The sequence below is a fragment of the Peromyscus californicus genome, unplaced genomic scaffold (assembly GCF_007827085.1).
Source record: "Peromyscus californicus insignis strain IS unplaced genomic scaffold, ASM782708v3 Scaffold_6__1_contigs__length_162567912, whole genome shotgun sequence".
Classification (NCBI taxonomy): domain Eukaryota; kingdom Metazoa; phylum Chordata; class Mammalia; order Rodentia; family Cricetidae; genus Peromyscus; species Peromyscus californicus.
Window position 1 is genome coordinate 128,468,357 of NW_026294584.1, and position 24,707 is coordinate 128,493,063.

The 24,707-nt window shown below is 47.5% G+C and overlaps 2 protein-coding genes across 4 annotated transcripts in view; both read left to right on the top strand.

The window, feature by feature from the left end:
- Irak2 (interleukin 1 receptor associated kinase 2) overlaps nt 1-4,416 on the top strand; it is a 55,428-nt gene extending 51,012 nt beyond the window's left edge. For both annotated transcript variants that reach the window (XM_052720574.1, XM_052720573.1), the window contains exons 12-13: nt 1,544-1,832; nt 3,248-4,416. In XM_052720574.1, the coding sequence (XP_052576534.1) occupies nt 1,544-1,832; nt 3,248-3,360 (402 nt within the window). In that variant the 3' untranslated portion in view covers nt 3,361-4,416. The remainder of the gene's footprint in view (nt 1-1,543; nt 1,833-3,247) is intronic.
- Nucleotides 4,417-6,605: 2,189 nt separating this feature from the next.
- Tatdn2 (TatD DNase domain containing 2) lies at nt 6,606-23,892 on the top strand. 2 transcript variants are annotated; one of them, XR_008214562.1, is made up of 8 exons: nt 6,606-6,718; nt 6,825-7,241; nt 13,092-13,847; nt 14,942-15,832; nt 20,061-20,188; nt 22,250-22,433; nt 22,613-22,710; nt 22,831-22,942. XR_008214562.1 is itself a non-coding variant. In XM_052721649.1 (8 exons), exons 2-7 carry the CDS (start codon nt 6,831-6,833, stop codon nt 22,969-22,971), a joined length of 2,511 nt encoding a protein of 836 aa, XP_052577609.1. In that variant the 5' UTR covers nt 6,606-6,718; nt 6,825-6,830; the 3' UTR covers nt 22,972-23,004; nt 23,560-23,892. The 2 variants fall into 2 exon arrangements, 1 of the variants encoding a protein (XP_052577609.1); XM_052721649.1 differs by lacking the exon at nt 22,613-22,710 and adding an exon at nt 23,560-23,892 and having other exon boundaries at nt 22,831-23,004.
- The last annotated feature ends 815 nt before the right edge of the window (nt 23,893-24,707 follow it).

Consider the following 24,707-nt stretch of genomic DNA (forward strand, 5'->3'; position numbering starts at 1 on the left):
ACACTGGGGATGTAATAAGCCGCATTTAGCCTTGGTTGTCTGCAGCAGAACCTGCTGGGGCCCCGTCAGCAATCAGGGTTGCTGTGTGGGTCATGGGAGACCCTGAGAGTGGGTGTCTGACTGGGCTGCAAGGGGAGCAGGACAGGGCCTCTCTTGGGGGCCAGTCTCTTCTTGTCTTCTCTCAGCCTGCTTTCTCTCCTGGTCTGTCACTGGTCCTGTGGCTTTTCCTCCACCTTCTTGGAGAGGCCCAAGTGTTCCTAAGCTGGGCTGTAATAAGCGCCCAAAGGCCTCTCACTAACTATAGAGGACCTGTCCATTGGAGCAAGCCATCGCTGTCCTGCTGTCCTGGTGTTCCTGGTCTTTGCATGGGAGTTGGCTGTGTGGTGAGCACCAGGATGGTGTATGACAGGACTCACTGTGTTGAGCCTGGCCAGGAACTGATGCTTAAGCTCATAATGAACAGTCCGAGAAAAAGGCCTGAGCTGAGGGAGAGGCTGTCACATGCTTAGGTCTGGGAAGGAAGTCCAAGTGGTTGAGGCATAAATTCTCTGGGGCAGAGTGGCTTGTCATGGGGTTGGTGAGGAGAAGAGCGCAGTTGGAGTTTTCAGGGCACTGAGGAGGTCAGGAGGAGCAGTATATAATCAGATGTATTGTAAGCAGGTCTCCCCTTCAACCGCTCACTTTCAAACCTTCAGTTATTCATCCCATCAGTGTTCCGGCCAAGGCTCGGGTGAAGTGGCTGTAATGAGGTGGCAAATAGGTTGGTTTAAGCAAGGTGGATGTTTGCCACCTGTGAGTTGACGGCTTGGGTGCAGGTAGCCAGCACTGAAGTGACAGTACCATAGTACTAGCGTTGTGCTAGTCACATAGCTTCCACTTCAGGGTTCAAGATGGTAACCGTCGCTCAGTCTGTTGCTCAGTCCATTTTTACCATATGGGTCCTGGGGGCTCGAACTCAGACTGTCCGCCTTGGCAGCAAGCACATTTGCCTACTGAGCCATCTCACCACCCTGATTTTTTTGCAAGGCACTGAGGAAATGAAATTTTCTTATGAAGGGTGTGCATAGTGAGCTGTAGTGTGGGTCTGTAATCCCAACTACTTGGGATGCTGAAGCAGAAGAACCACAAGTTTAAGACCACCTTGGGCTACAGAGCGAGTTCAAGGTGTGGAGGCAATTTACTGAGCTAGATCAAGACGTAAGAAGACAAACTTGAAGGCCCAGGATGTAGCTCCATGTAGTGTGTTTGTCTAGCATGCACCCCGAGGTTCTGCATTCAACTCAAGGTCTTAGAGACACACACAAACAGACACCTGCCCACGCCTGACCCAGTCATCGTGATTAGAAGAATGGGATGCAGTAATTGGACCACCTGGGCTCCCACGCTCATCTGTGGCTCTGGGTGCTGGGGTCAAGTTCAGATCTCTTTAAAGCAGGATGCTATTCTTCCCATCGCAACAGGCATTTGATTATAACTCCCAGGGGACCAGGTGCTGCCTCTGGCTTTAATTCCAGTCCCTGTCTTGTCTGTCTCCTTCCCCAAGGTACGAGTCTCCATGGCTGGGGTAGAGGAGCAACTCCGAGGTCAGCCATCCCTCCCTTGGAGCAGGGTTTCTGAGGGCACAGGCCTGTCTTCCAATACCCCAGAGGAAACAGATGATGTTGACAATTCCAGCCTCAGTGTCTCCTCTTCTGTGATGGTGGCGTCGTGTACAAGGGTTGCTTCCTCTCCACTCTCCAGGGAAAATGAAATAGCACAGCCATCAACCAGTGGAGGACTGGAGGCTGACTCCTCCTTAGAGGCCTGCACAGGCCCACAGCCACCCCACGATGGTAAGCTTGGAAGGGTGAGGTGCTGTGCATGATCATTCTTGTGACCTTAACTTAGGCCATCCATCTTGTCTTCTAATTTGTGGCTTTCCTTAGTTATTCAGGCATTCACAGCTCAGTGGTTACACAAAGAGGAAGCCCAGTTCACCAGTGACCGTTTATTTCTGTCTACTCACTTGCCTCTTGAATCTTTCACATCTCTGTCCCTATAATGTACACTGGTCACAGCTACTGCATGTCTGCTAGGACAGCTGTGTGGCATCCTCATCCTTGATCCACTCTTGCCTCTGGCTTACTAGTCCTTCCTCCAGGATCCAGAGAGAGTGATATTTATTTTTTAAATTTAAAATATTATGTGTATGGATGTTCTGTCTCTGTGTATGTCTGTGTAGTACACACACACACACACACAGAAATGCCTGATGGGTGCTTGAAAATACAGATGAGAACATAAGCCAATTTCTCTGTTGAGGATGTACATAGAAGAAACAAGAAGACAGAGCACCCTCTGATGGCCTTCGATTTAGTGCCAGGCCTTCTATTCCCAGGTCTGCACCTTCCAAGTGCTGTGATCACAGGGCTGGTGAGATGGCCAGCAGGTAAAAGCACTCACTTCAAAGCCTGACCACCTGAATATGATCCCAGTTCATCACATGGTAGAAGGAGAATGGGCCTGCAAAGTTGCCTTCTGACCTCCACAAAAATACCTTGTCATGCATGCACATGGCTATATAGGCATCACACACACACACACACACAATAAAAAATATTAAATAGAGACAGAGTTTCACCTGGGCTATCTAGTGAAACCCTGTCTCAATTTATTTATCTTGGGATTGCAGGTATGTGCCACCATGCCCTGCTAGAGTGGTCTACAAGAACACAGTGTATGGCTCGTACCCATTGCACTTAAAAACACTTCCTTGGGACCAGCAGGGCCTGGTTGGTCCCTCCTGCCTGCCTCTTCCTTGTCAATCACTTCTAAATATACCTTCCATCACTTGCACTTGGATCCAAATATGCCAGGCTTCCTGGTGAAATAAAAGTTGAAGCCTTTTCAATGAAGGGTCACCATGCCTTATATACACATGACTCAGTGGTAGTCTAGGTACTTTTTTGGGGAAGATGGAGAATTTAGAAACAGCTGTCAGTGTTGTTGACTATACACTTCTCCCCTATCTGTGGAGGGATGTGGGAGAGTCTTGTGGCAAGGGCGGGTGTGTGTGGTGGGGGTGGGGGTGTTGGGGTATGTATGGTGTGTGTTCAGACCTCCCTGCAAAGGCAGAAGCCATGGCATGCTGCTTGCATTTGGGGCCTGATTCACAAACTTGACATGAACATGATCAAGGCTGACTCCAAGAATGTGAATAGTAGCACTTGTTGAAGCTGTGCCTTTTCTGCTTTCTGTTGACCATCAGCTCCAGAGACTTCATGGAAAATTGAGATCAATGAGGCCAAAAGGAAACTGATGGAGAACATCCTACTCTACAAAGAGGAGAAACTGGACAGCATTGAGCTTTTTGGACCCTGATGACCAGAGCCCAGCTGAGGACCCTTATCCTCAACTGGATAGACAACTGTCCAGTCAAGGAAGACATCTTTGGCAGCCCAAGTTCTGTCAAGATGCATACAACCTAAATACCAGCCTGGAACAGAAGGAAACCTGTTAATCAGAGTTGAGTTGTAGGGGGAGGGGGCAGGGGACCTCAACTTTCACAGACACCAAACTCCAGGAAACGCTCTTCCTTTCTGAGACTCCTTAGAGGACCATGAAGTGGAAACGCCTGGTATTCGACCCACGGATTTGGGTGGTTTTGTGGTTCCAGGGAGCTCATCCACAATAGGTGCTGTTGCTCCAGCAGCTCTTACTCCTCCACAACTGACAAGAGCAATCCTGCCGCACCCATGGTGTTTTCCAGAGTTATCGCCTGTCAGTCATATTTGTCGACAGCTTTCTGCAAACTTCCATTTCCTAAAAGACTGCCAGCTGGTGTCTCAGTGCAATTCTTGACTCATCTCTCAAGTTCAAGATTACAAAAGCAAGGCACTTGGCGAAGGACTTCGTAGGCATTCTGCTTCTTCTGTTGACAATTTTGTAAGCCACTGGTGTTTGTGAACGGCTTGCTCTGCACCTTCATCCTCCCTTCACACCAATGTCCAATTTTTTTTTTTTTATGGAGACTCCAAGATTATGTGTTATTTATAGCTGGGTGAAGAATCATGAGAACTAGTCTCATGTTTGATTCTGCTGCTAGTTAAGTCAATCACTCGGTGTGTGGGAACTCCGTATCCTTGTAAGGTCTCCCTGCTCTGTTCTCCCTGCCTCAGCTCTTGGGAGGAAAGGGGCAGTGGCTATAGAAGCACTTTGAAAAATGCATCTGTCCTGTTTTATAAAACAAATGAAAGGTATTAAGTTCACGTTTCTGCCATGTAGAAAATGTTTATGCAGTGAGTGTATTTTTGAAAAGTCATGTTGCCAACCTTTTTGTAAAACAAAGCTATTTCTAATTCACTATTTAAAACAGTTCCCATTATCATGACCCTCTTGTAAAATAAAATGTTTGTAATCTATAATATGTCTTATAACTGCTTTTGTGTCTGGGCAATTTGTTTACAGAATGTGCTTGACTCAAGGACTCTTGCTTTTCTGTATTTTTTGCTTGTATAATGTGTGTGTGCATATTTATGTGTGTGAATGTGGTGTACATACTACCATGTGCTTGTGGAGCTCGAGGATGACTTAGCTGTCAATCCTTCTTCCACAAGGTTTGTTATTTTTCTGCTTCTTACACAAGGCTAGCTGGCCCATCTCTGTGCAGGAGTGCTTCAATTATCTAGACCCTTGCCACATACCCAGCTTTTATGTGGGTCCTGGTATTTGAACTCAAGACCTCATGGTGTGGCAAGTGCTTTAACCCACACAGTAGACTTAGGACATTGTCACTTCAGGATGGATTCCATCATCAGTGCCTCCACTGTAGTGGGGATGAGGCATTTGTACACCCTTCCGTGGATATTAAAGTTGCTTTCATTTTTATTGTTACAAATAGAGATGGCTTTCTGGGATGGTTAGCCTTCACTGTCAACTTGGGTTTACAATCACCTAGGAGATAGATGTGCTTCTGGTTGTGACTATGAGGGTGTTTATAGAGACGATTAACTGTGGACAGAAGACTCGTTCTGCGTATGGGAGGCACTATTCCATGGGCTGGGGTCCTGCATTGAATAATTAAAAAAAAAGAGTGAAAGCCAGCTGAGTTCCTGCCACCAAAGCTGTGAGCTGTCCTGGAATGTTGGACTGTACCTTAAATAGTAAGACAAACCCTTTCTCCCTTAGCTTTTCTTTACTTTTTTTGGTTGGGAGTGGAGTGTCTTATGTATTCCAGGCTGGTCTGGAATTCCTGATCCTCCCCTCACACCTCTAGGACTCTGGGATTACAGGCTTGCATGACACCTGGTTTGTTCGGTGATAGGGATCAAAATCTTTCTTCTCCTGTAAGTGATCTGCTATTGAGCCACAACCATTGCCTTTTCTGGAGGTGGTGGGGGGAGGTTTGAGACAGGGCCTTGAACTGGATCCACTGGACTCTGCCTCCCTAGATATGTGATTGTAGGTTGTCACTACATTTTTTTTTCTTTTTCCGAGACGATTTCTCAGTGTAGCCTTGCCTGTCCTGGAACTCGCTCTGTAGACCAGGCTGGCCTCGAACTCACAGAGGTCCGCCTGGCTCTGCCTCCCGAGGGCTGAGAGCCGAGATTAAAGGCGTACACCGCCACTGCCCGGCGCTGGCACTATTTCTAGAGGTGGTCTCACTCCCTAGCCTAGGTTGACCCGGAACTCATTAGATATCCCAAACTGGCTTCCAACTCCCAGTAGTTCCCCAGCCTCAGCAACCCAAATGGAATTACAGATGTGAGCCACCATCAATGCTTCATGCTCCTCCCTGCTCCGTTTAAGTTTTTTTTTTATTTGTAGGCAGTGTTTAGGTTGTCTAAGCTGGCCTTGAATTTGGCAATCCTCTTGGCGCGCGCGCGTATGTGTGTGTCTTGTGCCTTCTAACCCCAATTCCGTCACTTTCTGGGTGTGTCGCTTGGTTTCACCGAACCACAGTTTCCTGCTTTGTAAAAAGGATGACAACGCCTAGCCCGCAGGAATCCGGTACCCAGGCGCCGGCGCAGTTTTCAGCTGCGAGACTTCCCCCACGTGAGAGGCCCCACCCTCACGTCGTTCCCAACCAACCAGAAGGCTTCGCGAGGCGTAAGGACACGCCCTAGAACTCCCGTCCAATACGCGCTCTCCGTCTTGCGCGGAGTAACGCCCCTCTTCCGTTGGGGCAATGAGCGCTGTCCCCGGAGCAGGCTCCGCCCCCGCCGCACGCCGCACGCCGCACGCCAGCCGCCGGTCAGGTTCAGCGGGGCCGACGCCGAGGCTGCGGAGTAGGCGGCGGGGCGGAGGCCTTGGGTGAGGGCGCGGCGAGGCGCTGGGCCGGGTCTGCTGGGCGGGCTGAGGTGACTTCCGGCGCGCGGCTCCGGAGGCCAGTGGCTCCCCTCAGGCCCGGGGCGGGGCGGGGCGGCGGGAGCCGAGCGGCCACCCCGCCCGCGGCCCGCCCTTGGCGTCCGGGGCCTGCGGGCGCGAGCAGCCCAAAGGGCGGCTGCCGCGCGCGCGCTCGGACCCCCGCGAGGGGCTTCGGAAGGTGGACCGCTGCGCCGCGCCGGAAGCTCCTTGGCGGCTCGGGAGTGGCGCGGTGTTGTTGATCGTGGCGCTCGGCCCACGGCACCACGGCAGTGCGTCGTGGGGCTCGGCGCTCGGCCCGTGGGCGCGTCTCGGAGCGCTGTGGCGTCCCTGAAACCCGCAGCACTGGGATGGGCAGACGACAGGAACGGGAAAGGTCAGTGGGGCCGGACCCCGCCGCTGCTCTGGCGGCTTCCCGGTGGTGTGAGGCGAGCAGCCGCGAAGGCTGCTGCTGCAATCCTCGTCCCCTCTGTCCCCGGCAGGTGCCCATGGCGTCGGAGCGGCGCAAGGTCAAGTACCACTGGGGCAGCACGTCGGAAGGGTGTCCCAGCAAGCGCAGCCGCCCCCGGGAGCCCCGCAATGTGGCCCCCTCCAGCCGGCCAGCTCGCAGCTGTGCGTCGCGTCCCCGAGGGGCCAGCAGCCCCCAGCGTCTGAAAGGCCGGCGGGGCAACGATGTGGCGGCCCGCACGGCCCGGAGCTCAGCCCGCCGCCGCACCTCCTCTTCCTCCTCGTCGTCCTCCCTCTCCTCGGGCTCAGGTGCGGGCGGGGCCGCCTCCCCTGGCTTCCTGATCGCGAGCCCTCGCAGGTTCCTTACGACCAAGGGGTCCCGACCTCTGCACCCCGCCCACTCCTCCCTAGAAGAAATGGCTTCTCTTCGGAAGGAAGCTTGTAGCGTTAAGGTAGGTGGCGGCGACATCTAGCAAATGGTGAAGTCTCTTGCACGTGGCTGGAGAGGTGGGGAGGAGAAATTTGGTGGGAGGAGACTACGAATTAGATCTTTTTGTGTAGGGCCTGGGTGTGTATGGGGGCGCGGGGGGGGGGGGCGGGGGCTCGATGTAGAGGGAGTTTTCAAACTTGGTGGCATTTGGAACTACTGGAAAGCTTTATAGTGCTTGTGACCTGTCATCCCCCAGAGAGCGATTAAAGAGGGCTTAGGGAAACTGCAGCTTCTGGTGATTGTAAATGAACAGTGGGACTGGAGAATCACCACAGTAGAAGGTGGAAGAGGGTTGTAGATTTTGGTCAGTTTAAAGAATTTGCCTTTGGGGCTGGAGAGATGACACATCCTGGTCTTGCAGAGGACCCGAGTTCTGAGCCCAGGTCGGATGGCTCACAACCACTAATTCCAGCTTCCAGGGATCCCGTTCCTCTGACCTCCATGGGCATCTACATGTGCGCATACCACACACATACACTTCGTTAAAAGTAAAATTTAAAAAGTGTCTTTGTACTTAGAACACCTATGAATCTCAGCTAAGGAATTGGACCCTTAGTCCAGTTTTTGGCCTTTCACCAAAGTTGTGGATTCCGGCATGTTGACGTTCTCTTTGGTGGTTACAAGGTTTTTTTTTTTTTTTTTTTTTGAGACCGGGTCTCTTTATGTAGACCGAGCTGTCCTGGAACCCACAGATACCTGCCTGCCTCTTCCAGGTTTAAAGGCACATGCCACTGCACCAGGCTTGGGTGGTTTTTTTAGTTTGTTGGTAGTTACCCTTGGAAGTTTACTCAAGTCTGTTTCCCCAGTGGAAGTACACAAGTGGGGTTTCTCAGTTTTTGGAGCAGACTGAGGAGTGCTTCGAAGAGTAGATCCAGTTCAGGTTTTGAGTAGATTTACTGAGGGCCTGTTTTGTGTCAGGCAGTGTTTTAGGAGTGTGGGAAATTTTTTTTTTTTTTTTTTTTTTTTTTTTTGTGGAGACAGGGTTTCTCTGTGTAACAGGCTGTCCTTGAACACACAGAGATCCACTTGCCTCTGCCTGGGATTAAAGCCCCCCCCCCCCCCCCCCCAGGTTTTTCTGTAGCTTTGGTGCCTTTCCTGGAGCTCACTCTGTAGCCCAGGCTGGCCTCAAACTCACAGAGATCCACCTGCCTCTGCCTCTCGAGTGCTGGGATTAAAGGTGGCGCACATCACCCAGCTGCTTGGGATTCTTAAGTAACTGTAAAACAAAGATCTCTGTTCTTCTACTCTTCTACTGATATTACATTGTAGGTTTTGGAGCTCTGGTCGTCTTAAAAAGTGGGCTGGCATTGTGTATGTAGAAGAGTGTGTAGGGAAAGTCTCATTTGTGGGGAGATGGTCTGCCTCTAGACAAAGCAGTGAAGACAGTCTGTAAGGAAAGAGAGTTTAAAGCCTGAATCCTGATTTTTTTTTTAAAGATGGGCTCATTTAGAGATTGAACTCTATATGTAGCCAAGGATGACCTTGAACTCCCAATCCTCCCGTCTCCAGAGTGTTGGAGGAACAGGTTGTGTCACTACATTTGACTTTCTTGGTGGTTTCATAAGTGCAGCTTGGGTGTTCAACTCGGGGAGCTCTTCTTTCTTTTATTAAAATTTATTTGTTGTTATTCCTATGCATTGGTAAACACATGCCTGCATGTGTGTCTGTGTGAAAGGGTGTCAGATCCCCTGGAACTGGAGTACAGACGGTTGTGAGCTGCCATGTGAGTGCTGGGAATTGATTGAACCTGAGTCCTCTGGAAGACCAACCAGTGCTCATAACTGCTGAGCCATCTCTCCAACCCCAAGTGTTTTCTTTCTTTTTTTTTTAAATTTATTTTTATTTTATGTGCATTGGTGTTTTGTTTGCAGATATATCTGTGTGATGGTGTTGGAGCAACTGGAACTGGAGTTACAGATGGTTGTGAACTACCATGTAGGTGCTGGGAATTGAACCCAGGTCCTCTGGAAGAGCAGCCAATGTATAATTGTTGAGCCATCTCTCCAGCCCAAGTGTTTGTTTTCTAATCACATGCTCTAACAGCTGAGTTTCATCTCCAGCCCATGCCTTATGTTTTCTCAATGTAGACCTTGTAGCCTGACCTCTGGAGGGCAAGTGGCATTTTTCTTTAAGTTCACAAATAATGGTGAATTGAAAAGTTGTCTTTGCCAGAACCATACTGAATATGGTTCAGATGCAAGTCAGGTAAATATGAGCCTTTGCTCATACAATTTAATTGCGTTACTAGTCCATCCACGTGGGCTTTGGACAGTATCAGTGTTAGATGATTGCATTCAGTGTCACTGACAGAGTGAACCCCCGAGTCAGGGACAGGAATTTTCAGTCTCAAGTTATGTTGCTGATTGCTGATTAATTGAGGGTATGGCCTCTAATCTGCTTGAGTCTAATCCTAGCCTGGTTCTATCTTTCATGAAGGCCACTGGGTTCTCCTTTGATAGTTACAATCAGTACTTCGTATGCCAAGCATTCTTTTAGGTCATGGGGCTAGTTTCTAAGGCACTGTGTGGTGAGAGTGCTGGGGAGATGGTTCCAAGACCTCAGGAAGTGTAGGCCTCTCTTTTGCTTAGCAGATATGTGACCTTGTTTGAGTCTCAGGTGTGAGCTGGCACAGCTGAGGAGCATTGATGAAAACATTTTCCCAGGGCCATCTCACCAGCTCTGCCTACTTTCACTTCCACAGATGCACACTTGGCTTCTCGTGTCCCACACTTTTCAGCTCAGAGCTCAGTGTCAGGAAACAGCATTGTTCAAGAGGGAAGATGTTTGACCATTTTATTTTGTCTATTCCCTGCTGAGATTGCCTTAGGACCTCGAAATGCTCTGCCACTGAGATGTTTCCCCAGCTCCTGGCTAATAGTCCTCATGTCCACCTCACTTTATTCTTTTGTTCTCAAGTCTGAAGTTGACGTTTAGTTGTTGGGTTTTTTTTTTTTTTTTTTTTTTTTGGTTTTTCGAGATAGGTTTCTCTGTGTAGCTTTGCGCCTTTCCTGGAACTCACTCTGTAGTCCAGGCTGGCCTCGAACTCACAGAGATCCTCCTGCCTTTGCCTTCCGAGTGCTGGGATTAAAGGCGTGCACCCCCATTGCCTGGTTTTGTTTTGGTTTTTTGGGGGAGGGTTTTTCCGGCTGAGTTTGGCTTTGAACTCCTGATCCTCCTGTCTATACTTCCTGAGTGCTGGAATTAGAGGCATGTGCCCACCATCATGCCTGACATCTTTTTTTCCCCCTTCTTCCAGAGTTGTTCCTTTTTAAAAATAACAAAACAATGTTTATTGGGCTTGAAGAGATGGCTGAGTGGTTAAGAGCACTGACTGTTCTTCCAGAGGACACAGGTTCAATTCCCATCACCCACATGGCAGCTAACATCTTTTTGTAACTCCTCAAGATAGGGCTTCTTTTGTAACAGCCTAGCTGTCTTGATCTGTAGACCAGGTTGGCCTTGAACTCACAGCGATCTGCCTGCTTCTGCCTCTGGTGGGATTAAAGGCATGTGCCGCCGCCGCCGCCGCCACCACCGCCACCACCGCCACCACCACCACCACCACCCAGCTGAAAAGTCCTCTTGTTACTGCCCAGCTTGCTGCCCTCTGCAGTGTGCTTATTAAGTCCTGTTTAGTTTTAGTTTTATTTGTATGTGTATGTCCATGCCACAGTGTTTGAATGGGGGTCAGAAGACAACTTTTGGGAGTGGTTCTCCCACCATATGGATTGTGGGGATTGAACTAAGGTTGTAAGCCTTGGCAGCAAGTGTTTTTGCCTGTTGATCTTTCTTTCTGCCTCAATAATCTTCTTTTCTTTTTTAATAGTAGTGCCTCTGTTACACTAGTGGGCATATCTTGTTTGACAGATCAAGAATGTGCAGCATTCAGGGTCCACAGAATATTAAGACCGTTGATGACAATCTCTCCCAACAGCATGAGTATCCCCTTCTGGCATTATGAAAACTAGCCAGCAGGGAGAGGACTTCTAGCTTCATTTCTCTGTGTCATGCAACCAGAGCATGTGGTGGTTATGCAGTGTGGACTTCCTTTTCTGAGCTTATTTAAATTGCAGTTGTTTTGTGTGTGTATGCATGTGTATGGCATATGGGGAAGTCAAAGGGCAATTAATAGGAATTGAGTTTTTTCCTTACACCATGTGGGTACTGGGAATTGAACTAAGATCATTAGGCTTAGTGGGAAGTAACTTTATGTTGGTGAACCATCTCACTTGTTCTGTTTTTTATTTCTATTTTAGGATACCAATTATTTTTTGGGTAGGGGGACGTTGAGGCAGGGTTTCTCTTTGTAGCTTTGGAGCCTGTCCTGGAACTCACTTTGTAGACCAGGCTGGCCTCGAACTCACAGAGATCTATCTGGCTCTGCCTCCCGAGTGCTGGGATTAAAGGTGTGCGCCACCGCCGCCTGGACACCAAGTTTTAATATATAACTCAGACTTACCTGGAACTCAATATGTAGCCCAGGCTGACTCAGATTCACAGTGATCCTCCTAACTTAGCCAAGTGCTGTGATTGTAGGTGTGTGCCACTATAATTCTGGCCTGAGTGAGTATATTTACTTTGAGAGGAACTGAATATAAATATGCGTGCTACAGTGGCTGTAGAATGCTCTAGGGTCACGTGTGTTATGTTTTACAGGTGGGGAGGTTTGCTATTCCTTTCCTTTTGGGAGGGCTCCAGTTTTTTTTTTTTAAAGATTTATTTATTATATATACAGTGTAATGTCTGTATATATCCTTGCAGGCCAGAAGAGGGCGCCAGATCTCATTACAGATGGTTGTGAGCCACCATGTGGTTGCTGGGAATTGAACTCAGGGCCTCTGGAAGAACAGCCAGTGTTCTTAACCGCTGAGCCATCTCTCCAGCCCCAGTTTTCCTTTTTTGAGATAGAGTCTCACTATGTAGCCCTGGCTGTTCTGGAACTCACTGTTTGTTTGTTTTTTTTTTTCTTTTTCCGAGACAGGGTTTCTCTGTGTAGCTTTGCGCCTTTCCTGGAACTCACTCTGTAGCCCATTGTTGGCCTTGAACTCACAGAGATCTGCCTGGCTCTGCCTCCTGAGTGCTGGGATTAAAGGCGTGCTCCACCACCGCCTGGCGGCTCCAGTTTTTCTATCATGCTGGGCTAAGAGTGGACCTGAGTGTTAACATAAACTAATAGTCTAGCTTATCCCCTGTGGACTCTTGCAGTGAGTGGATACAGAAGAAGAGAATGGGGCTGAGGTATTACTACCTATGTTTCAGGAGATGGAGAATGACTCGGTACATTCTTAATGTCATTTTTGGGAAAGTATCCTCCTAACAACAGGGTTACAGTTTGGGAAAAGATTTATTACAAGATTTGAAGGAAGATTAGGCCATCGGGGCAGAACTTACTTAGGACTGGGGGGACTTGGGTACCTTGAACCAGCCCTCCCCCTTGCTGGGGTCTTAGGTTTCCTGATTCTTGTAGTGGACTGGGCTAGTTCCAGTGGGAAAACATTGAATTGTTATTTTAGCTCTTATGAAGTGTGTCATTGCTTCTCATCTCTCAGTGTAGTGCAACTATACTGTTACGTTCCCTGTCCACTGGTAAGAAGATGCCATGATGCACTTTGGAAGTGAATTTTAAATAAATGACTAAAGCATTACTATGTTAGCTTTCCACAGTGCAATAGGGAGAAGCTACTGTCTGGGCGAATCTTACTTTTGTCACATTCGCTTTCCCTTGGGCTGATGGAGTCGCTAGTGACTTGTCATTAGCTGATAGGAAATTGCTCTTAAAACAAACCTTTGAAAGTTTCTTTTTAAATTCCAGGTTAATTCTAAAGATAGTACTCGTCACTCTGTGAACTCTGAATTTGCAACTGAAGCTGAGGGTCAGAGTGATGCTATGGAGGAACCCAGCAAGTTCCAGAAAAGGAAGGACAGGCTTCGAGACCAGGGCTCAACAGTGATCTACTTGAAGGCCATCCAGGGCATCCTGGGGAAGTCAATGCCCAAGAGGAAGGGAGAGGCTGCCACCACTCGGGGGAAGGCAAGCTTGGGAGAGTATCCAAGCCGGGAAGGACCAACCAGGAATGTGGAAGGACCAACCAGGAATGTGGAAGGACCAGCCAGGAGCAGGGAAGGACCGTCCAGGAGCAGGGAAGGACCGTCCAGGAGCAGGGAAGGACCGTCCAGGAGCAGAGAAGGACCGTCCAGGAGCATTGAAGGACTGTCCAGGAGCATTGAAGGACTGTCCAGGAGCATTGAAGGACCAGCCAGGACTACTGAAGGACCATCCAGGAGTGTGGAAGGACCAGCCAAGAGCCGGGAAGAACTGGTTAAGAGTGTTGAAAGACCAGCCGGAAAGGTTACAGTCACTGTACCTCAGAAGGAAGAGTCACCTACAAAGGTCAGAGTGGAGAAGGAAGAGTCTGTGCTAGACAGGAGTAGCGTCTGTAACAGAAGAGTGGTCACTGTGAAGAAGACTAGTGAGGAGCTGCTTGGTGACCAAAGGACAGTCATTGACAAACCTTCTCCAGCCCTAGAATTTTTTGATAACTCTGACTCTCATGCAGATAGTCAAAAGGTAAATGAGCACACACCAGACATCTGGGTTTTGGATTCTCTTGATTAGGTATATTTGGCATTTAGTCTTTCTAGTTTGATCGAAGTTTTAGATACTATTCTTGGTGTCATCCTCCCTCCTGACTGTGTCCACCACCGTGCTGAGGCTCAGACTCAGGACCCTAGGCATACTAGGCAAGAGTTTTATCCCTGACCCTAACTCTTAGCTCCCAGAGGATAGTAATTAAAAGCAACATTTGATTTAACATGAACTCCAGGAAATTAGTGCCTCTCTTCCATCATTCCTTTCAGTTATTAATAAACTTTGATTGACTTTTTAAGAAATTCTTCAAAAATTGTATTACATGTGGTAGGGTATAGCTTTGTTTTCATTGAAAAAGACCAGTATGGGGCATAGAGAGATGGCTCAGAGGTTAAGAGCACTGGCTGCTCTTCCAGAGGTCCTGAGTTCAAGTCCCAGCAACCTCATGGTGGCTTACAGCCACCTATAAAAAGATCTGGTGCCCTCTTCTGACATGCAGGCAAAACACTGTATACATAATAAATAAATGTTTAAAAAAAAAAAGAAAAAAACCAGTATGATAGTGGTTTAAACAAAACAGAATTTTGGCTTAGTAAGGATGAGATCTTGGTGCCTTGCTAAATATAGTATCCACCTTATAGCCTGAGGTGGGGATGGTGATTTTGTTACATTGGCCAATAGAAAGCAGATGAGAAAAAAAGAAATACACTTTTTTCTCTTAAGAACTTGGTTCAGAAATTGTACATGTTGAATATTCTCATACCTATTTAGATGCACCTGGAAACCCAGTTACCGTCTAGCTTCAAGAGAGTCTGAGAAAAGGTCTGAGAAATTCACCTTGAGCCCCCAGTGTTCAAATATCAGGTTCCACATTGATGTCTTTATCTGAATCTAATTGCATTGCAAAAGCCTTGCTTCTAAACGTAGTTAAGTTTATACCCTCTGGTGTAACCTCAGAGTGGGATTAAGGTCAGTGTGAATTCTGGAGGGGAGAGACCATTCTGGAACCATAGCATTGGATGAGAGAGGCATTTCCCATAGGAGGGCTAACTTGTTGCTTTTCTTCTCTGCAGCACACAAACAGAGAGGTGGTGATTGAGCATCCCTCTTCAGGGAGTGACTGGTCAGATGTGGATGAGCTGGCCACTGTGAGGTTCTCCCAAGAGGAGCCTGTCTTGCTGAAATACTCAGCAGTTCCGGAATCATCTTCCTTCCCCACTGACTATGTTATGTACCCTCCTCATCTGTATAGTAGCCCATGGTGTGACTATGCCAGCTACTGGACTAGCAGCCAGAAGACTCCTGGTTATCCATTGGGGGGATCCAGCAGCCATGACTTAGCACAGGCTGGGAAGAGCAGCCAGGACCTTTCGAGTGTTCATTCCTCCAAGTCCACAGTGAGCACCCAGAGCATCTCCAAAGACCTGGACGTTGCCCAGGAAGGCAGGTCCCAGAATTCCCATTCACTTCAATCCTCCAGAAACACAGAGGAGGAGAAGGAGGAGGTGAAGGGGAAAAGGACATTCCGAGAGGAGACACCACCTCGCCACACCAGAGAACATACATCCAGCTCCTTGCCAAGGAGCCACCGGGAGATGAACCTAGAGGAGGGTTTCATCGATACCCACTGTCACCTGGACATGCTTTACTCCAAGCTATCTTTCAAGGGGACATTTTCAAAGTTCAGAAAGATTTATAGCAGCTCCTTCCCTAAGGAGTTTCAGGGCTGCATCTCTGACTTCTGTGATCCAAGGACATTGACTGATGGCCTATGGGAGGAACTCCTGAAAGAAGATCTGGTTTGGGGGGCCTTTGGCTGTCACCCTCATTTTGCACGCTACTATAATGAGAATCAAGAAAGAAAGCTTTTGCATGCCTTACGGCACCCCAAGGCTGTGGCATTTGGAGAGATGGGCCTGGACTACTCTCACAAGTGCACCACACCAGTTCCTGAGCAGCACCAGGTACTGCCTCTCTAGTCTGCTTTTCCTCATACATTTCCTTGAGTGGCTGAACCTACCAGTAAGGACTATTCTGCACTTAGAACTCCTTGAATGCCATTCTTCAACTGTTTTTCAAAACTTTTTTTTCTTTTGAGACAAGGTTTCTTTGCATAGCCCTGACTGTCTTCGTTCTGTAGACCAGGGTGGCCTGGAACTCAAGAGATCCGCTTGCCTCTGCCTCCCAAGTGCTGAGATTAAAAGTGTGTGTCACCACTGCCTGGCCTTTTTTTTTTTTTTTTTTTTTAAATGTGGGATTTGCCACCATGTCAAACTGGCCTTGAAATTACAATCGTTTTGCCTCAGCCTCCCCAGTGCTGGGAGTATAAACCCTTGTTACCATGCCTAGTTGACAAATCTTTTAGTGTAGGGTTTTGTTTTTGTTAGTTTAGTTTGGTTTGGGAATTTGCATTGTTGAGGATTAAATCCAAGACCTTTGCAAATGCTGGGAATGTGCTCTGCCAGAGACACACCCACTAGCATTTTGTTTGTCTCCTTTTGTAATCCTAGCTAGCCTGGAATTTGCTATGTATGCCAGGCCAGCCTGGAACTCAGATGTCTTTTGCCTCAACTTCCCGAGTGATAATGATTAAAGGCATGTATCACCACATCTGACTACTACTACTACTACTACTTCTTCTTCTTCTTCTTCTTCTTCTTCTTCTTCTTCTTCTTCTTCTTCTTCTTCTTCTTCCTCCTCTTCCTCCTCCTCCTCCTCCTCCTCTTCTTCCTCTTCTTCTTCTTCTTCTGTTTCATTTCGTTTTGTTTTTGGAGACAGGGTTCTCTGTGTAGCTGTGGCTGTCCTGAGACTCATTCTTTTTTTTTTTTTTTTGGTTTTTCGAGACAGGGTTTCTCTGTGTAGCTTTGCGCCTTTTCTGGAACTCACTTGGTAGCCCAGGCTGGCCTCGAACTCACAGAGATCCGCCTGGCTCTGCCTCCCAGTGCTGGGATTAAAGGCGTGTGCCACCACCGCCCGGCCCTGAGACTCATTCTTATAGACCAGGCTGCCTTAGAACTAGCTATGTAGCTGGGGATGACCTTTAACTCTTGATCTTGTGTCTACCTCTCTAGTGTTGAAATTATAACACTACCACACTGGCTTGTTTTGGTTTTATAAGATGAAATATGCCTGTTACAGAATATTTTAAAAAGTACAAAAATATACAAAAAAGTTATATCTCATTCAGTCTGAGATAATGACTGTTATCCATCATAACATTTTTTTTCCCTCAGTATATTTGAACTTGGCATTTAGGCAGGGGAAGAATCCTTGTAGCCTTCCAGTGGACATCTCTGATGGAGAATAGGAGGCAAAGGCCCTCCCACTCATCCTTTCCTGGTTCCCAGGTGGTGTTTGTGGTGGAACATGTATGCTGAGCTCCTAGAACAGCTAGGAGGCCTGTGAGGCCTTATGCTGTGTGTCCTATAGGCTGCAGGCCTTGGGGCTAGTGTGTTGGGGTCCTGATTGCGGAATTTGGCTTGCTGGCTTTCCTCTGGCTTGAGGTGGTAATGTGTTAGCCATGTGACGCGTGTATAAAGTAACTACATCTGAACACATGGAGGAAAATAGAGTCTTAGGATAGTGAGACACAGTGCTCTGCTTTTCCAATTGGTCTCTGTCTTACTAAGGGTTTCTATTGCTGTGATAAATATGATGACCAAAAAGAAGCCAAGAGTAGAAGCCTGGAGGCAGGAACTGAAGCAGAGGCCATGGAGGAATGCTGCAGACTGGCTTGCTGATCCTCCTTTCTTCTACCCCCTAGATTGCCAGCCTAGGGATAGTGGTACCCACAGTGGTCTGAGCCTCCTCAAATCAACTATCAATCACGGAAATAACCCACAGGCCAATATGGTGGGGGGCATTTTCTCAAGGTTTACTCTTTCCAAATGACTCTAGCTTGTGTCAGATTGACAAAACTAAGCAGGATAGTCCCTGTGGCACAGGTTAGGTATGCCAGGGAAAGAGGAGCAGTTCAGGGAGCTCCTCCTTGCATTGCCACACAGTATAGCTGATCCGTTCACTGGATGCTTGCCAGGAACTCTGCTAAAAGGACTTGACAGTACCTAAGTCCTTGTTAGATTATGAGGGGCTCAGATCACATGTACAGTCCCAGAGTCACTCTGTTCAAGCTGAACTTGGGTAGTGTTCTAGCAGTCACTTGCTTTGGTGAGATGAGACTCAGGAAGGAGAGATGAGACTCAGGAAGGAGAAGGGCAGAACACATACCTGAATGTGAAGCACTTACCATCTTAGATGTTTCTGTCAACATGGAGGACTCTAAGATAGAGAGGGGAAGTGGCTACTGTGGTTTTTTTTTTTTTTTTTTTTTTTTTTTTTACATAAATCTTAAATTAGATGCCTGGTAAAGTGAATAGTGACCAGCAAGCAACTTGTTTGCACCGGCTGAAAGACTTACTGTAGGAGAACAACCACCCAGGGAAGAATTATGTCTGTCTGGCAGTATTGGGAGTGGTCATACCTGACAGTGCAAATGCTTGAGCACTTAGCATGGGTCATGCTTGAGTTCTGGGTTTGATGCACAGTACATACAAGAGGTGGGTAGCCAGAGGGAGGGGGAATGAAGCTTATTTTTGTTACTTGATACTTCCATACTTCTAAAAGATTGAGAAAATAGAGGGGAAAAATGAGGAAAAATGGGTTGAGTAGTCAGTCCTCCTTAAGTCTTGTTTTTATCTATGTGGTCACAGATTTAACTACTTCCAAGGATTAGACCCTAGATATTTCCTGAATACATTGCACAGATCAATGATTAAGAGGATCATAATCCTTTGAATGAAAAGCCAAGAAGACTGGAGTCTGTCCCCACCCACCTCATTGAACCCTGGGTATCTGTGCCTCTATTTGTTTTTGCCTGGAATTAATTATTGAGTTAATACGGATGCAAGACAGGCTTGGTTCCCCTGGGAGAGCCGGGTTAAGTCCGCAGTCCCTGGAAATGGTGTGTCAGCCGAGGACCAGATCATAGGTAGATGGGGGAGAATGCTAGGGTGAATAGCATAGGTGTACATTCTTTATTGTTGTTCTGTTGAGCCCTGCTTGCTAGGGAGTTTTTTTCTCTTACTGTTTTTTTGTTTTTGTAATTTGGATGTGTGTGTCAAACTATTGTATATTTATTGTTAGGCCTCTTGGTAAGTTGCAAGGGATAGTGGCTTGTCTTAAAATTACCTATCAGAGATTCAAGAAAATATGTGTTGTGTGTAGGTAGGTACACCTGTCCCACCCTTCTCATGCAGGAGATAGACTCTAGGGCCTTGAGCAGATGTGCTGCAACAATGTAAAAACTGCCTTGCAACAGTTTTAACAAAAGAAAATAGAAGGGTCAGGAGATAGCTGAGTGGGTAAGAAGATTTGCTGTGCAAGCATGAGGACCCGAGTTTGGATTCCAACACCCATGTAAAAATCATTTGATTTGTGTCTGGTCATTATCCTGCGCTTAACACTTAAGGGTGCCCATGAGATGGCTCAGTGGGTAAGGCAATGTCATAAAGCCTGATGACCTGAGTTTTACCTTCTGGACTCCTAAGAGTTGATTCTCACTTCCCTCACCCCAAATAAATAATAAAGATGTAATACTTTTTTAAAAAGTTAAAAGCTATATCAGAATTGATACTGTGCCCCCCTTTTGAGATGATTTGGCACACGCTTTAGACTTGTAAACGTCACTCCTAAGTGGATATTACCAAAAGTGTATTGTTACTGGTACTGAAGATGCAAACGTGAGCTGTGTTGCACAGCTAAAATAATTGCTTATGGAAGTGCCATATGTCAGGTAAGGCAACTTGCTGAATAATTCTAGTGCTGTTTAATTCTAAACCTGGCCATGGTGGAGGAAAGAGAGATGTAACTCTACTTGTTTGCTTATGTTATTAACTATGGATTTTACCAATTCTCCAGAATGAAGTGGATCCACAGGCACTTAACTTAGAAGGACATTCAGGAATTGTGAATCCTAAGACCTAGGCAGTTTGCTGGAGGTGTGTGTGAGTGTACAACTCTTGCATAGAGACAGGCCTAGAAGTTGGTTGACGACTCGGCAGTGTAGGAAGTACCAGTAGATGGTAGCTTTGTTTACGATTCTGTTGTATAGTTTAGAAGCAAAAAATGAGAGACAGCTGCAGAGGTAACAGACTGAAGGGCCACTAATCCTGCTGTCACTTTGCTTTCTCTCAGGTGTTTGAGAGGCAGCTGCAGCTGGCTGTGTCTCTGAAGAAGCCCTTGGTCATCCACTGCCGTGAAGCTGATGAAGATCTGTTGGACATCATGAAAAGATTTGTGCCCTTTGACTACAAGATCCATAGGTTAGGAGCTGCAGCTTCAGTGGGCACCTGGGCACTCCTGTACTAACTGCAGATGAAACTCAAGGAAGCAATCATGCTGTTAGGATGGTTTTTGAGGTCTTTTGTAATCTGGACCCTTGTTGCTTTTTTTTTTTAAAGATTTATTTATTTATTTATTATACAGTGTTCTGTCTGCATGTGTCCTTGCAGGCCAGAGGAGGGCACTAGATCTCATTACAGATGGTTGTGAGCCACCATGTGGTTGCTGGGAATTGAACTCGGGACCTCTGGAAGAGCAGTCAGTGCTCTTAACCACTGAGCCATCTCTCCAGCCCCCCTTGTTGCATTTTTAAAGTAACTTAAATTTTTTTTTTTTTTTAAGATTTTCATACATCAGTACTTTATTTACATCATTTCTACCTTTTCTGCCATATTACATTTAAGAAAAATTTGGGAGTTTTGAGACAGGGTCTTGAAAGTCTAGGTTAGCCTGAAACTCGTGGATATCCCCTTGCTTCAACCTCTAGAGTTCTGGGATTACAAGGTGCCACCACACCTGGCTTCCTAATGTGTTTTTAAGCATCTTTTCAAAAGAATTAAACATTAAGTAGAATCACATGAAACTTCTGGTACTTGACCAGTCTTTCCTTATACAGCCATGACTTTTTAACAGTTTAAATCAATACTTTTAATCACAAATGAGCTAGAAGGGGCTTCCTGGTCTCAAATGTGGGAGAGGCTGCTTTAGGGTACAGTAGCTCAGTGTACAGACCCTTCCAAGGTTTCTGAAAAGGTACTTCTTATACTTCTTTTCCTTACTTGAACTTGAAAGCTTTTTTTGTTTGTTTTGTGATAGGGTTTCACTTTAGCCCAGGCCAGACTTCAGATATATAGCAGAAGATTACCTTGAATTCCTGATCCTCTTGCCTCTTGTCTCCCCTCTGCTGGGATTATAGGTATGCACCATCATACCTGACTGAAAACTCCATTTATCCCAGTTAGCATTAAAGGTTCTGGTTGTGTTTTACCTCAGTGGCAACCATAGTCTTAGTCTAGGAAACTCCTTTGCATTCCTACATTGCATTCCTGCATCCCCTATGGAGATGCCATGGAGGAGCTGTCGAAGCTAGACAAAGACCACTGCTGGCATCAGTATGTGGAGTGTGAGACTGAGGTGGACATGGATATAGAGGGAGCTCAGGTAGGGCCCTTTACTCTGACTAGAGGTCAGGAGTTGATGCCTGAGTGAGTAGTTTTGCTGGGCAGAGGAATGAATAGAACTTAGGGGGGTTGGAAGCAAATCTAGGTCTTTTCAGATGGCAAGAGGGAGTGGGCTTTCAGCCACTGTGCTGTCACCCCGTCTACTAAAGCAGTGGCGGAGGTGCAGTTAGGAATGGTGGTTGGGTTTGCAGGGCTTTGACAATGGCTGTCTTTAAAGGGACAGCTGGACCAAAGCTAATGGCTGCAGGAAGCCCAGAGTTCCAGATGAGTTGACAGTATTCGTTACCCAAGAACATGAACTGCCATCACATTTAAGCAGAAAATTCTTATTTTTAGTACTTGAAAAGCAGAGGCAGATGGATCTCTGTGAGTTCCAGGCCAGCCTGGTCTACATAGTTAATTCTGTGTAGAGAGACCCTGTCTCAAGAAATCAGGGGGAAAAAAATTCTTCCTTTTCACCTGTGACCCATTCCCCATGATTTTCATTTGGCCATTTTTTTTTAGTGCATCTAACAGCACAGGCATGATTTTTCCATGTGTAGTTGTAACCTTGGGAGGGCTGGTCTTTATTTCTTCTGTCTCCTTCTCCCACACTACTCCAGCCTGTGCCATGGCTGTGGTTGTGTCAGATGGCTGCCCAGGTTGTGGGGTAGAGGTGGGACTGGTGTTGCTCAGTATCTGAACCTCATGCCAGCTTGGTTCTGCTGTACTTGTCCTGGCTTCCTTCTCGGCTTGCTCTGGAGTCTGCTTGGGTGCAAGCTTTTCTTTTCTAGGGTCCACTAATGGGTTCTGCAGGCCTGGAGGCAGCTAGGGGCTGCTGCTGCGGCCTGGGAGCAAGCCCTGAACCATACTCTCCCACAGGCACTGCTTCACTGGCAGCTACTCAGTCATTGAGCCTTTGTTGAAGTACTTCCCTAACATGTCGGTGGGCTTCACAGCAGTACTGACCTACTCCTCCGCCTGGGAGGCCCGGGATGCCCTTAGACAGATCCCGTTGGACAGGATCATTGTGGAAACAGATGCACCCTACTTCCTCCCTCGCCAGGTAGGACTGTCTTCAGACCGACTTGAGGCACTGAGGCGAGTGGGTGGGAGGCTGGCTGGGCCCAAGTCCCAGTGACCTCCTGGTGGCACCCTGTGCGGTATAGGTGTCTCCCTGTTGTTACTCTGTAGAACCAAAAGTCCTGGGGGCTGAGAAGCTGAAGGGTAACCACTCTCTTCCAGGCAGTGCAAAGCCCTACCCTGTAGAGGGTAGTCCATGGAAGCGTGGGACCCCGCTCACCCAGAGCCCCCCATGACTAGGACTCTTCCTGCACCTGCAGGTAAAGGGGTCTCTACAGGGCAGCCCCAAAGAGGTCCTTGCTGGGGATGGGATGGGGGATACTCTATGTGACATATGTTCAGAAGGCACAGCGATGATGTGAATGCTTGCTGTCTTCCAGGTGCCGAGAAGTCTTTGCCAGTATGCCCATCCAGGCCTGGCCTTGCACACAGTTCGAGAGATTGCCAGAGTCAAAGAGGAGTCACTTTCCCGTACTCTGGCGGTCCTCCGAGAGAACACCAGTCGCCTCTACAGTCTTTGAGCAGGCAGCATGAGCAGACATCTTCTGGCAAAGGTCATAAGAGCCACATGTTTCTTAGCAGTCAGCCATGAGAGTCTTTGGCTGTTTTTTGGGGGCTGTTCTGGTGTAAACTACTAACTGGCATGTCCAGCCTGTAGCCTGCAGCCAAGGAAAGTTAGGAATACAGTTGAATGGAAGTCTATAAGCTTACTTAAACTTTGAGATTTATATATTTTGTAACTAGCTTGCCTGCTTCTTACATGTGATCCTTCTAGATAACCATGTTACATTATGGTGTTAAAGGTTGGACACACCTGGCAGAGAAAGTAAATCAAAGGCCAGTAAGATGGCTCAGTGGGTAAAGGCACTTACTGTACAAGCCTGGTGACCTGAGTCTGATCCCTGGAACCTGAATAAAGGTGGAAAGAGAGCCAACTCCATAGAGTTGTCTTCTAACCTTCACTCCTGCTGTGGCAGCATGCCACCCTAGTTATGTATATTCACAATAATAGTGATTTTTTAAAAAAAGAATGTAAGTTTAGGGTTGGTATTAAGCCTGGTTTGTTGAGCTTGAACTTGGAACCTCCTTTTCTTTTTTAAACCCTCTAGGATGACCAGTGGCCTGATAGTATAGGATGGCCTCCATCTGCTTGTGTCCAAGGTGAAGAATGTGTTGGAGATCCTGTCAAAACTCAGCAAACCAGGATGGGATGTTACTCTTGGAACCTCATCACAAGGCTTCACCTGCTGGTTGGTGGGTGGGTACTATGGAGTGGATTTGGGGAGAGGGGTAGTTTTGCCTCCTGGCCACATGGCTCCAGGGTAATCATTGAGCAAAAACATTTATGGCACAGAGTACAATGAGTTGGCCAGTCTGGATCCCTGCCCAGTGGCCTGGGTTTCCCAGCAGTCTGAATAAAGTCACTTCTTTGTCTTAGCACATGTGGATGTGTAATCTGGTCCCTGCTTCATCATGAAAGGAGCTTCCTTGGGGAGGTCTTTGTGGTTCCTTGTAAAGTTGGGGTCACTACAGACCCTGGAGGTGGTACTGACCCAGGCTTTACTGGAGGAGAACCCTGTTCTTGGTCCCGAAGGATTAGGTTGTATAGTCCAGCACTTAACAGGGTTCTTCTAGGTGGCTTTGTCTTTGAAAAATGGTCTTGAACTTTGTGAGGTAAAATAGGTGCGTTGATTATTGCCTGTCTGGACTTTCCACCTAACCCTGGGACTCAGTATCAGGTCTGGGAAATAGCTTTCATCTCTGTCCACCCCTCTTGGGTCAGCTGTGTTTTGTCTGTGCTTCACATTTGTCACTGTGGGAAGAACAGGGGACTTGGCCTCCTGTTTGGAAGACTTGGGGTCTGCTCAGTCTGCCACATTACTTTGTTACTCAGACAAGCTGTTCTGTAGCCATTTCCTCTGTAGCAGGCCCTTGGTATCTCTGAAGGCACTACTGGCCTCACCTAAGGGCATTACTGTTGACCACTACACCAAATTGGAGGCAACTGCCTTGCCCAGATGCCTTTTTGTCTCTCCCTGGCTTTGGCCTTCTCTCTAAACGTAAAGGGAGGGGTCCTTAATCCACCTCCCCATCCTATGCTGACCTTGTGTCTCTTGATTGGCTGAGTGATGCAGGAGGCTAGTCCAGTCAGCTTGGTAACATGATTCCCCCCCCACCGTTTCTCTGTGTAGTTTTGGTGCCTGTCCTGGATCTCACTCTAGACCAGACTGGCCTCGAACTCACAGAGATTCACCTG

Excerpts from the sequence above, each read along its gene's own strand:
- Tatdn2 (XM_052721649.1), top strand. The coding sequence starts at position 6,831 with ATGGCGTCGGAGCGGCGCAAGGTCAAGTACCACTGGGGCAGCACGTCG. Across the intron at positions 7,242-13,091 it reads AGGAAGCTTGTAGCGTTAAG|GTTAATTCTAAAGATAGTAC; the intron begins GTAGGTGGCGGC and ends TTTAAATTCCAG. Across the intron at positions 22,434-22,830 it reads CCTACTTCCTCCCTCGCCAG|GTGCCGAGAAGTCTTTGCCA; the intron begins GTAGGACTGTCT and ends GCTGTCTTCCAG.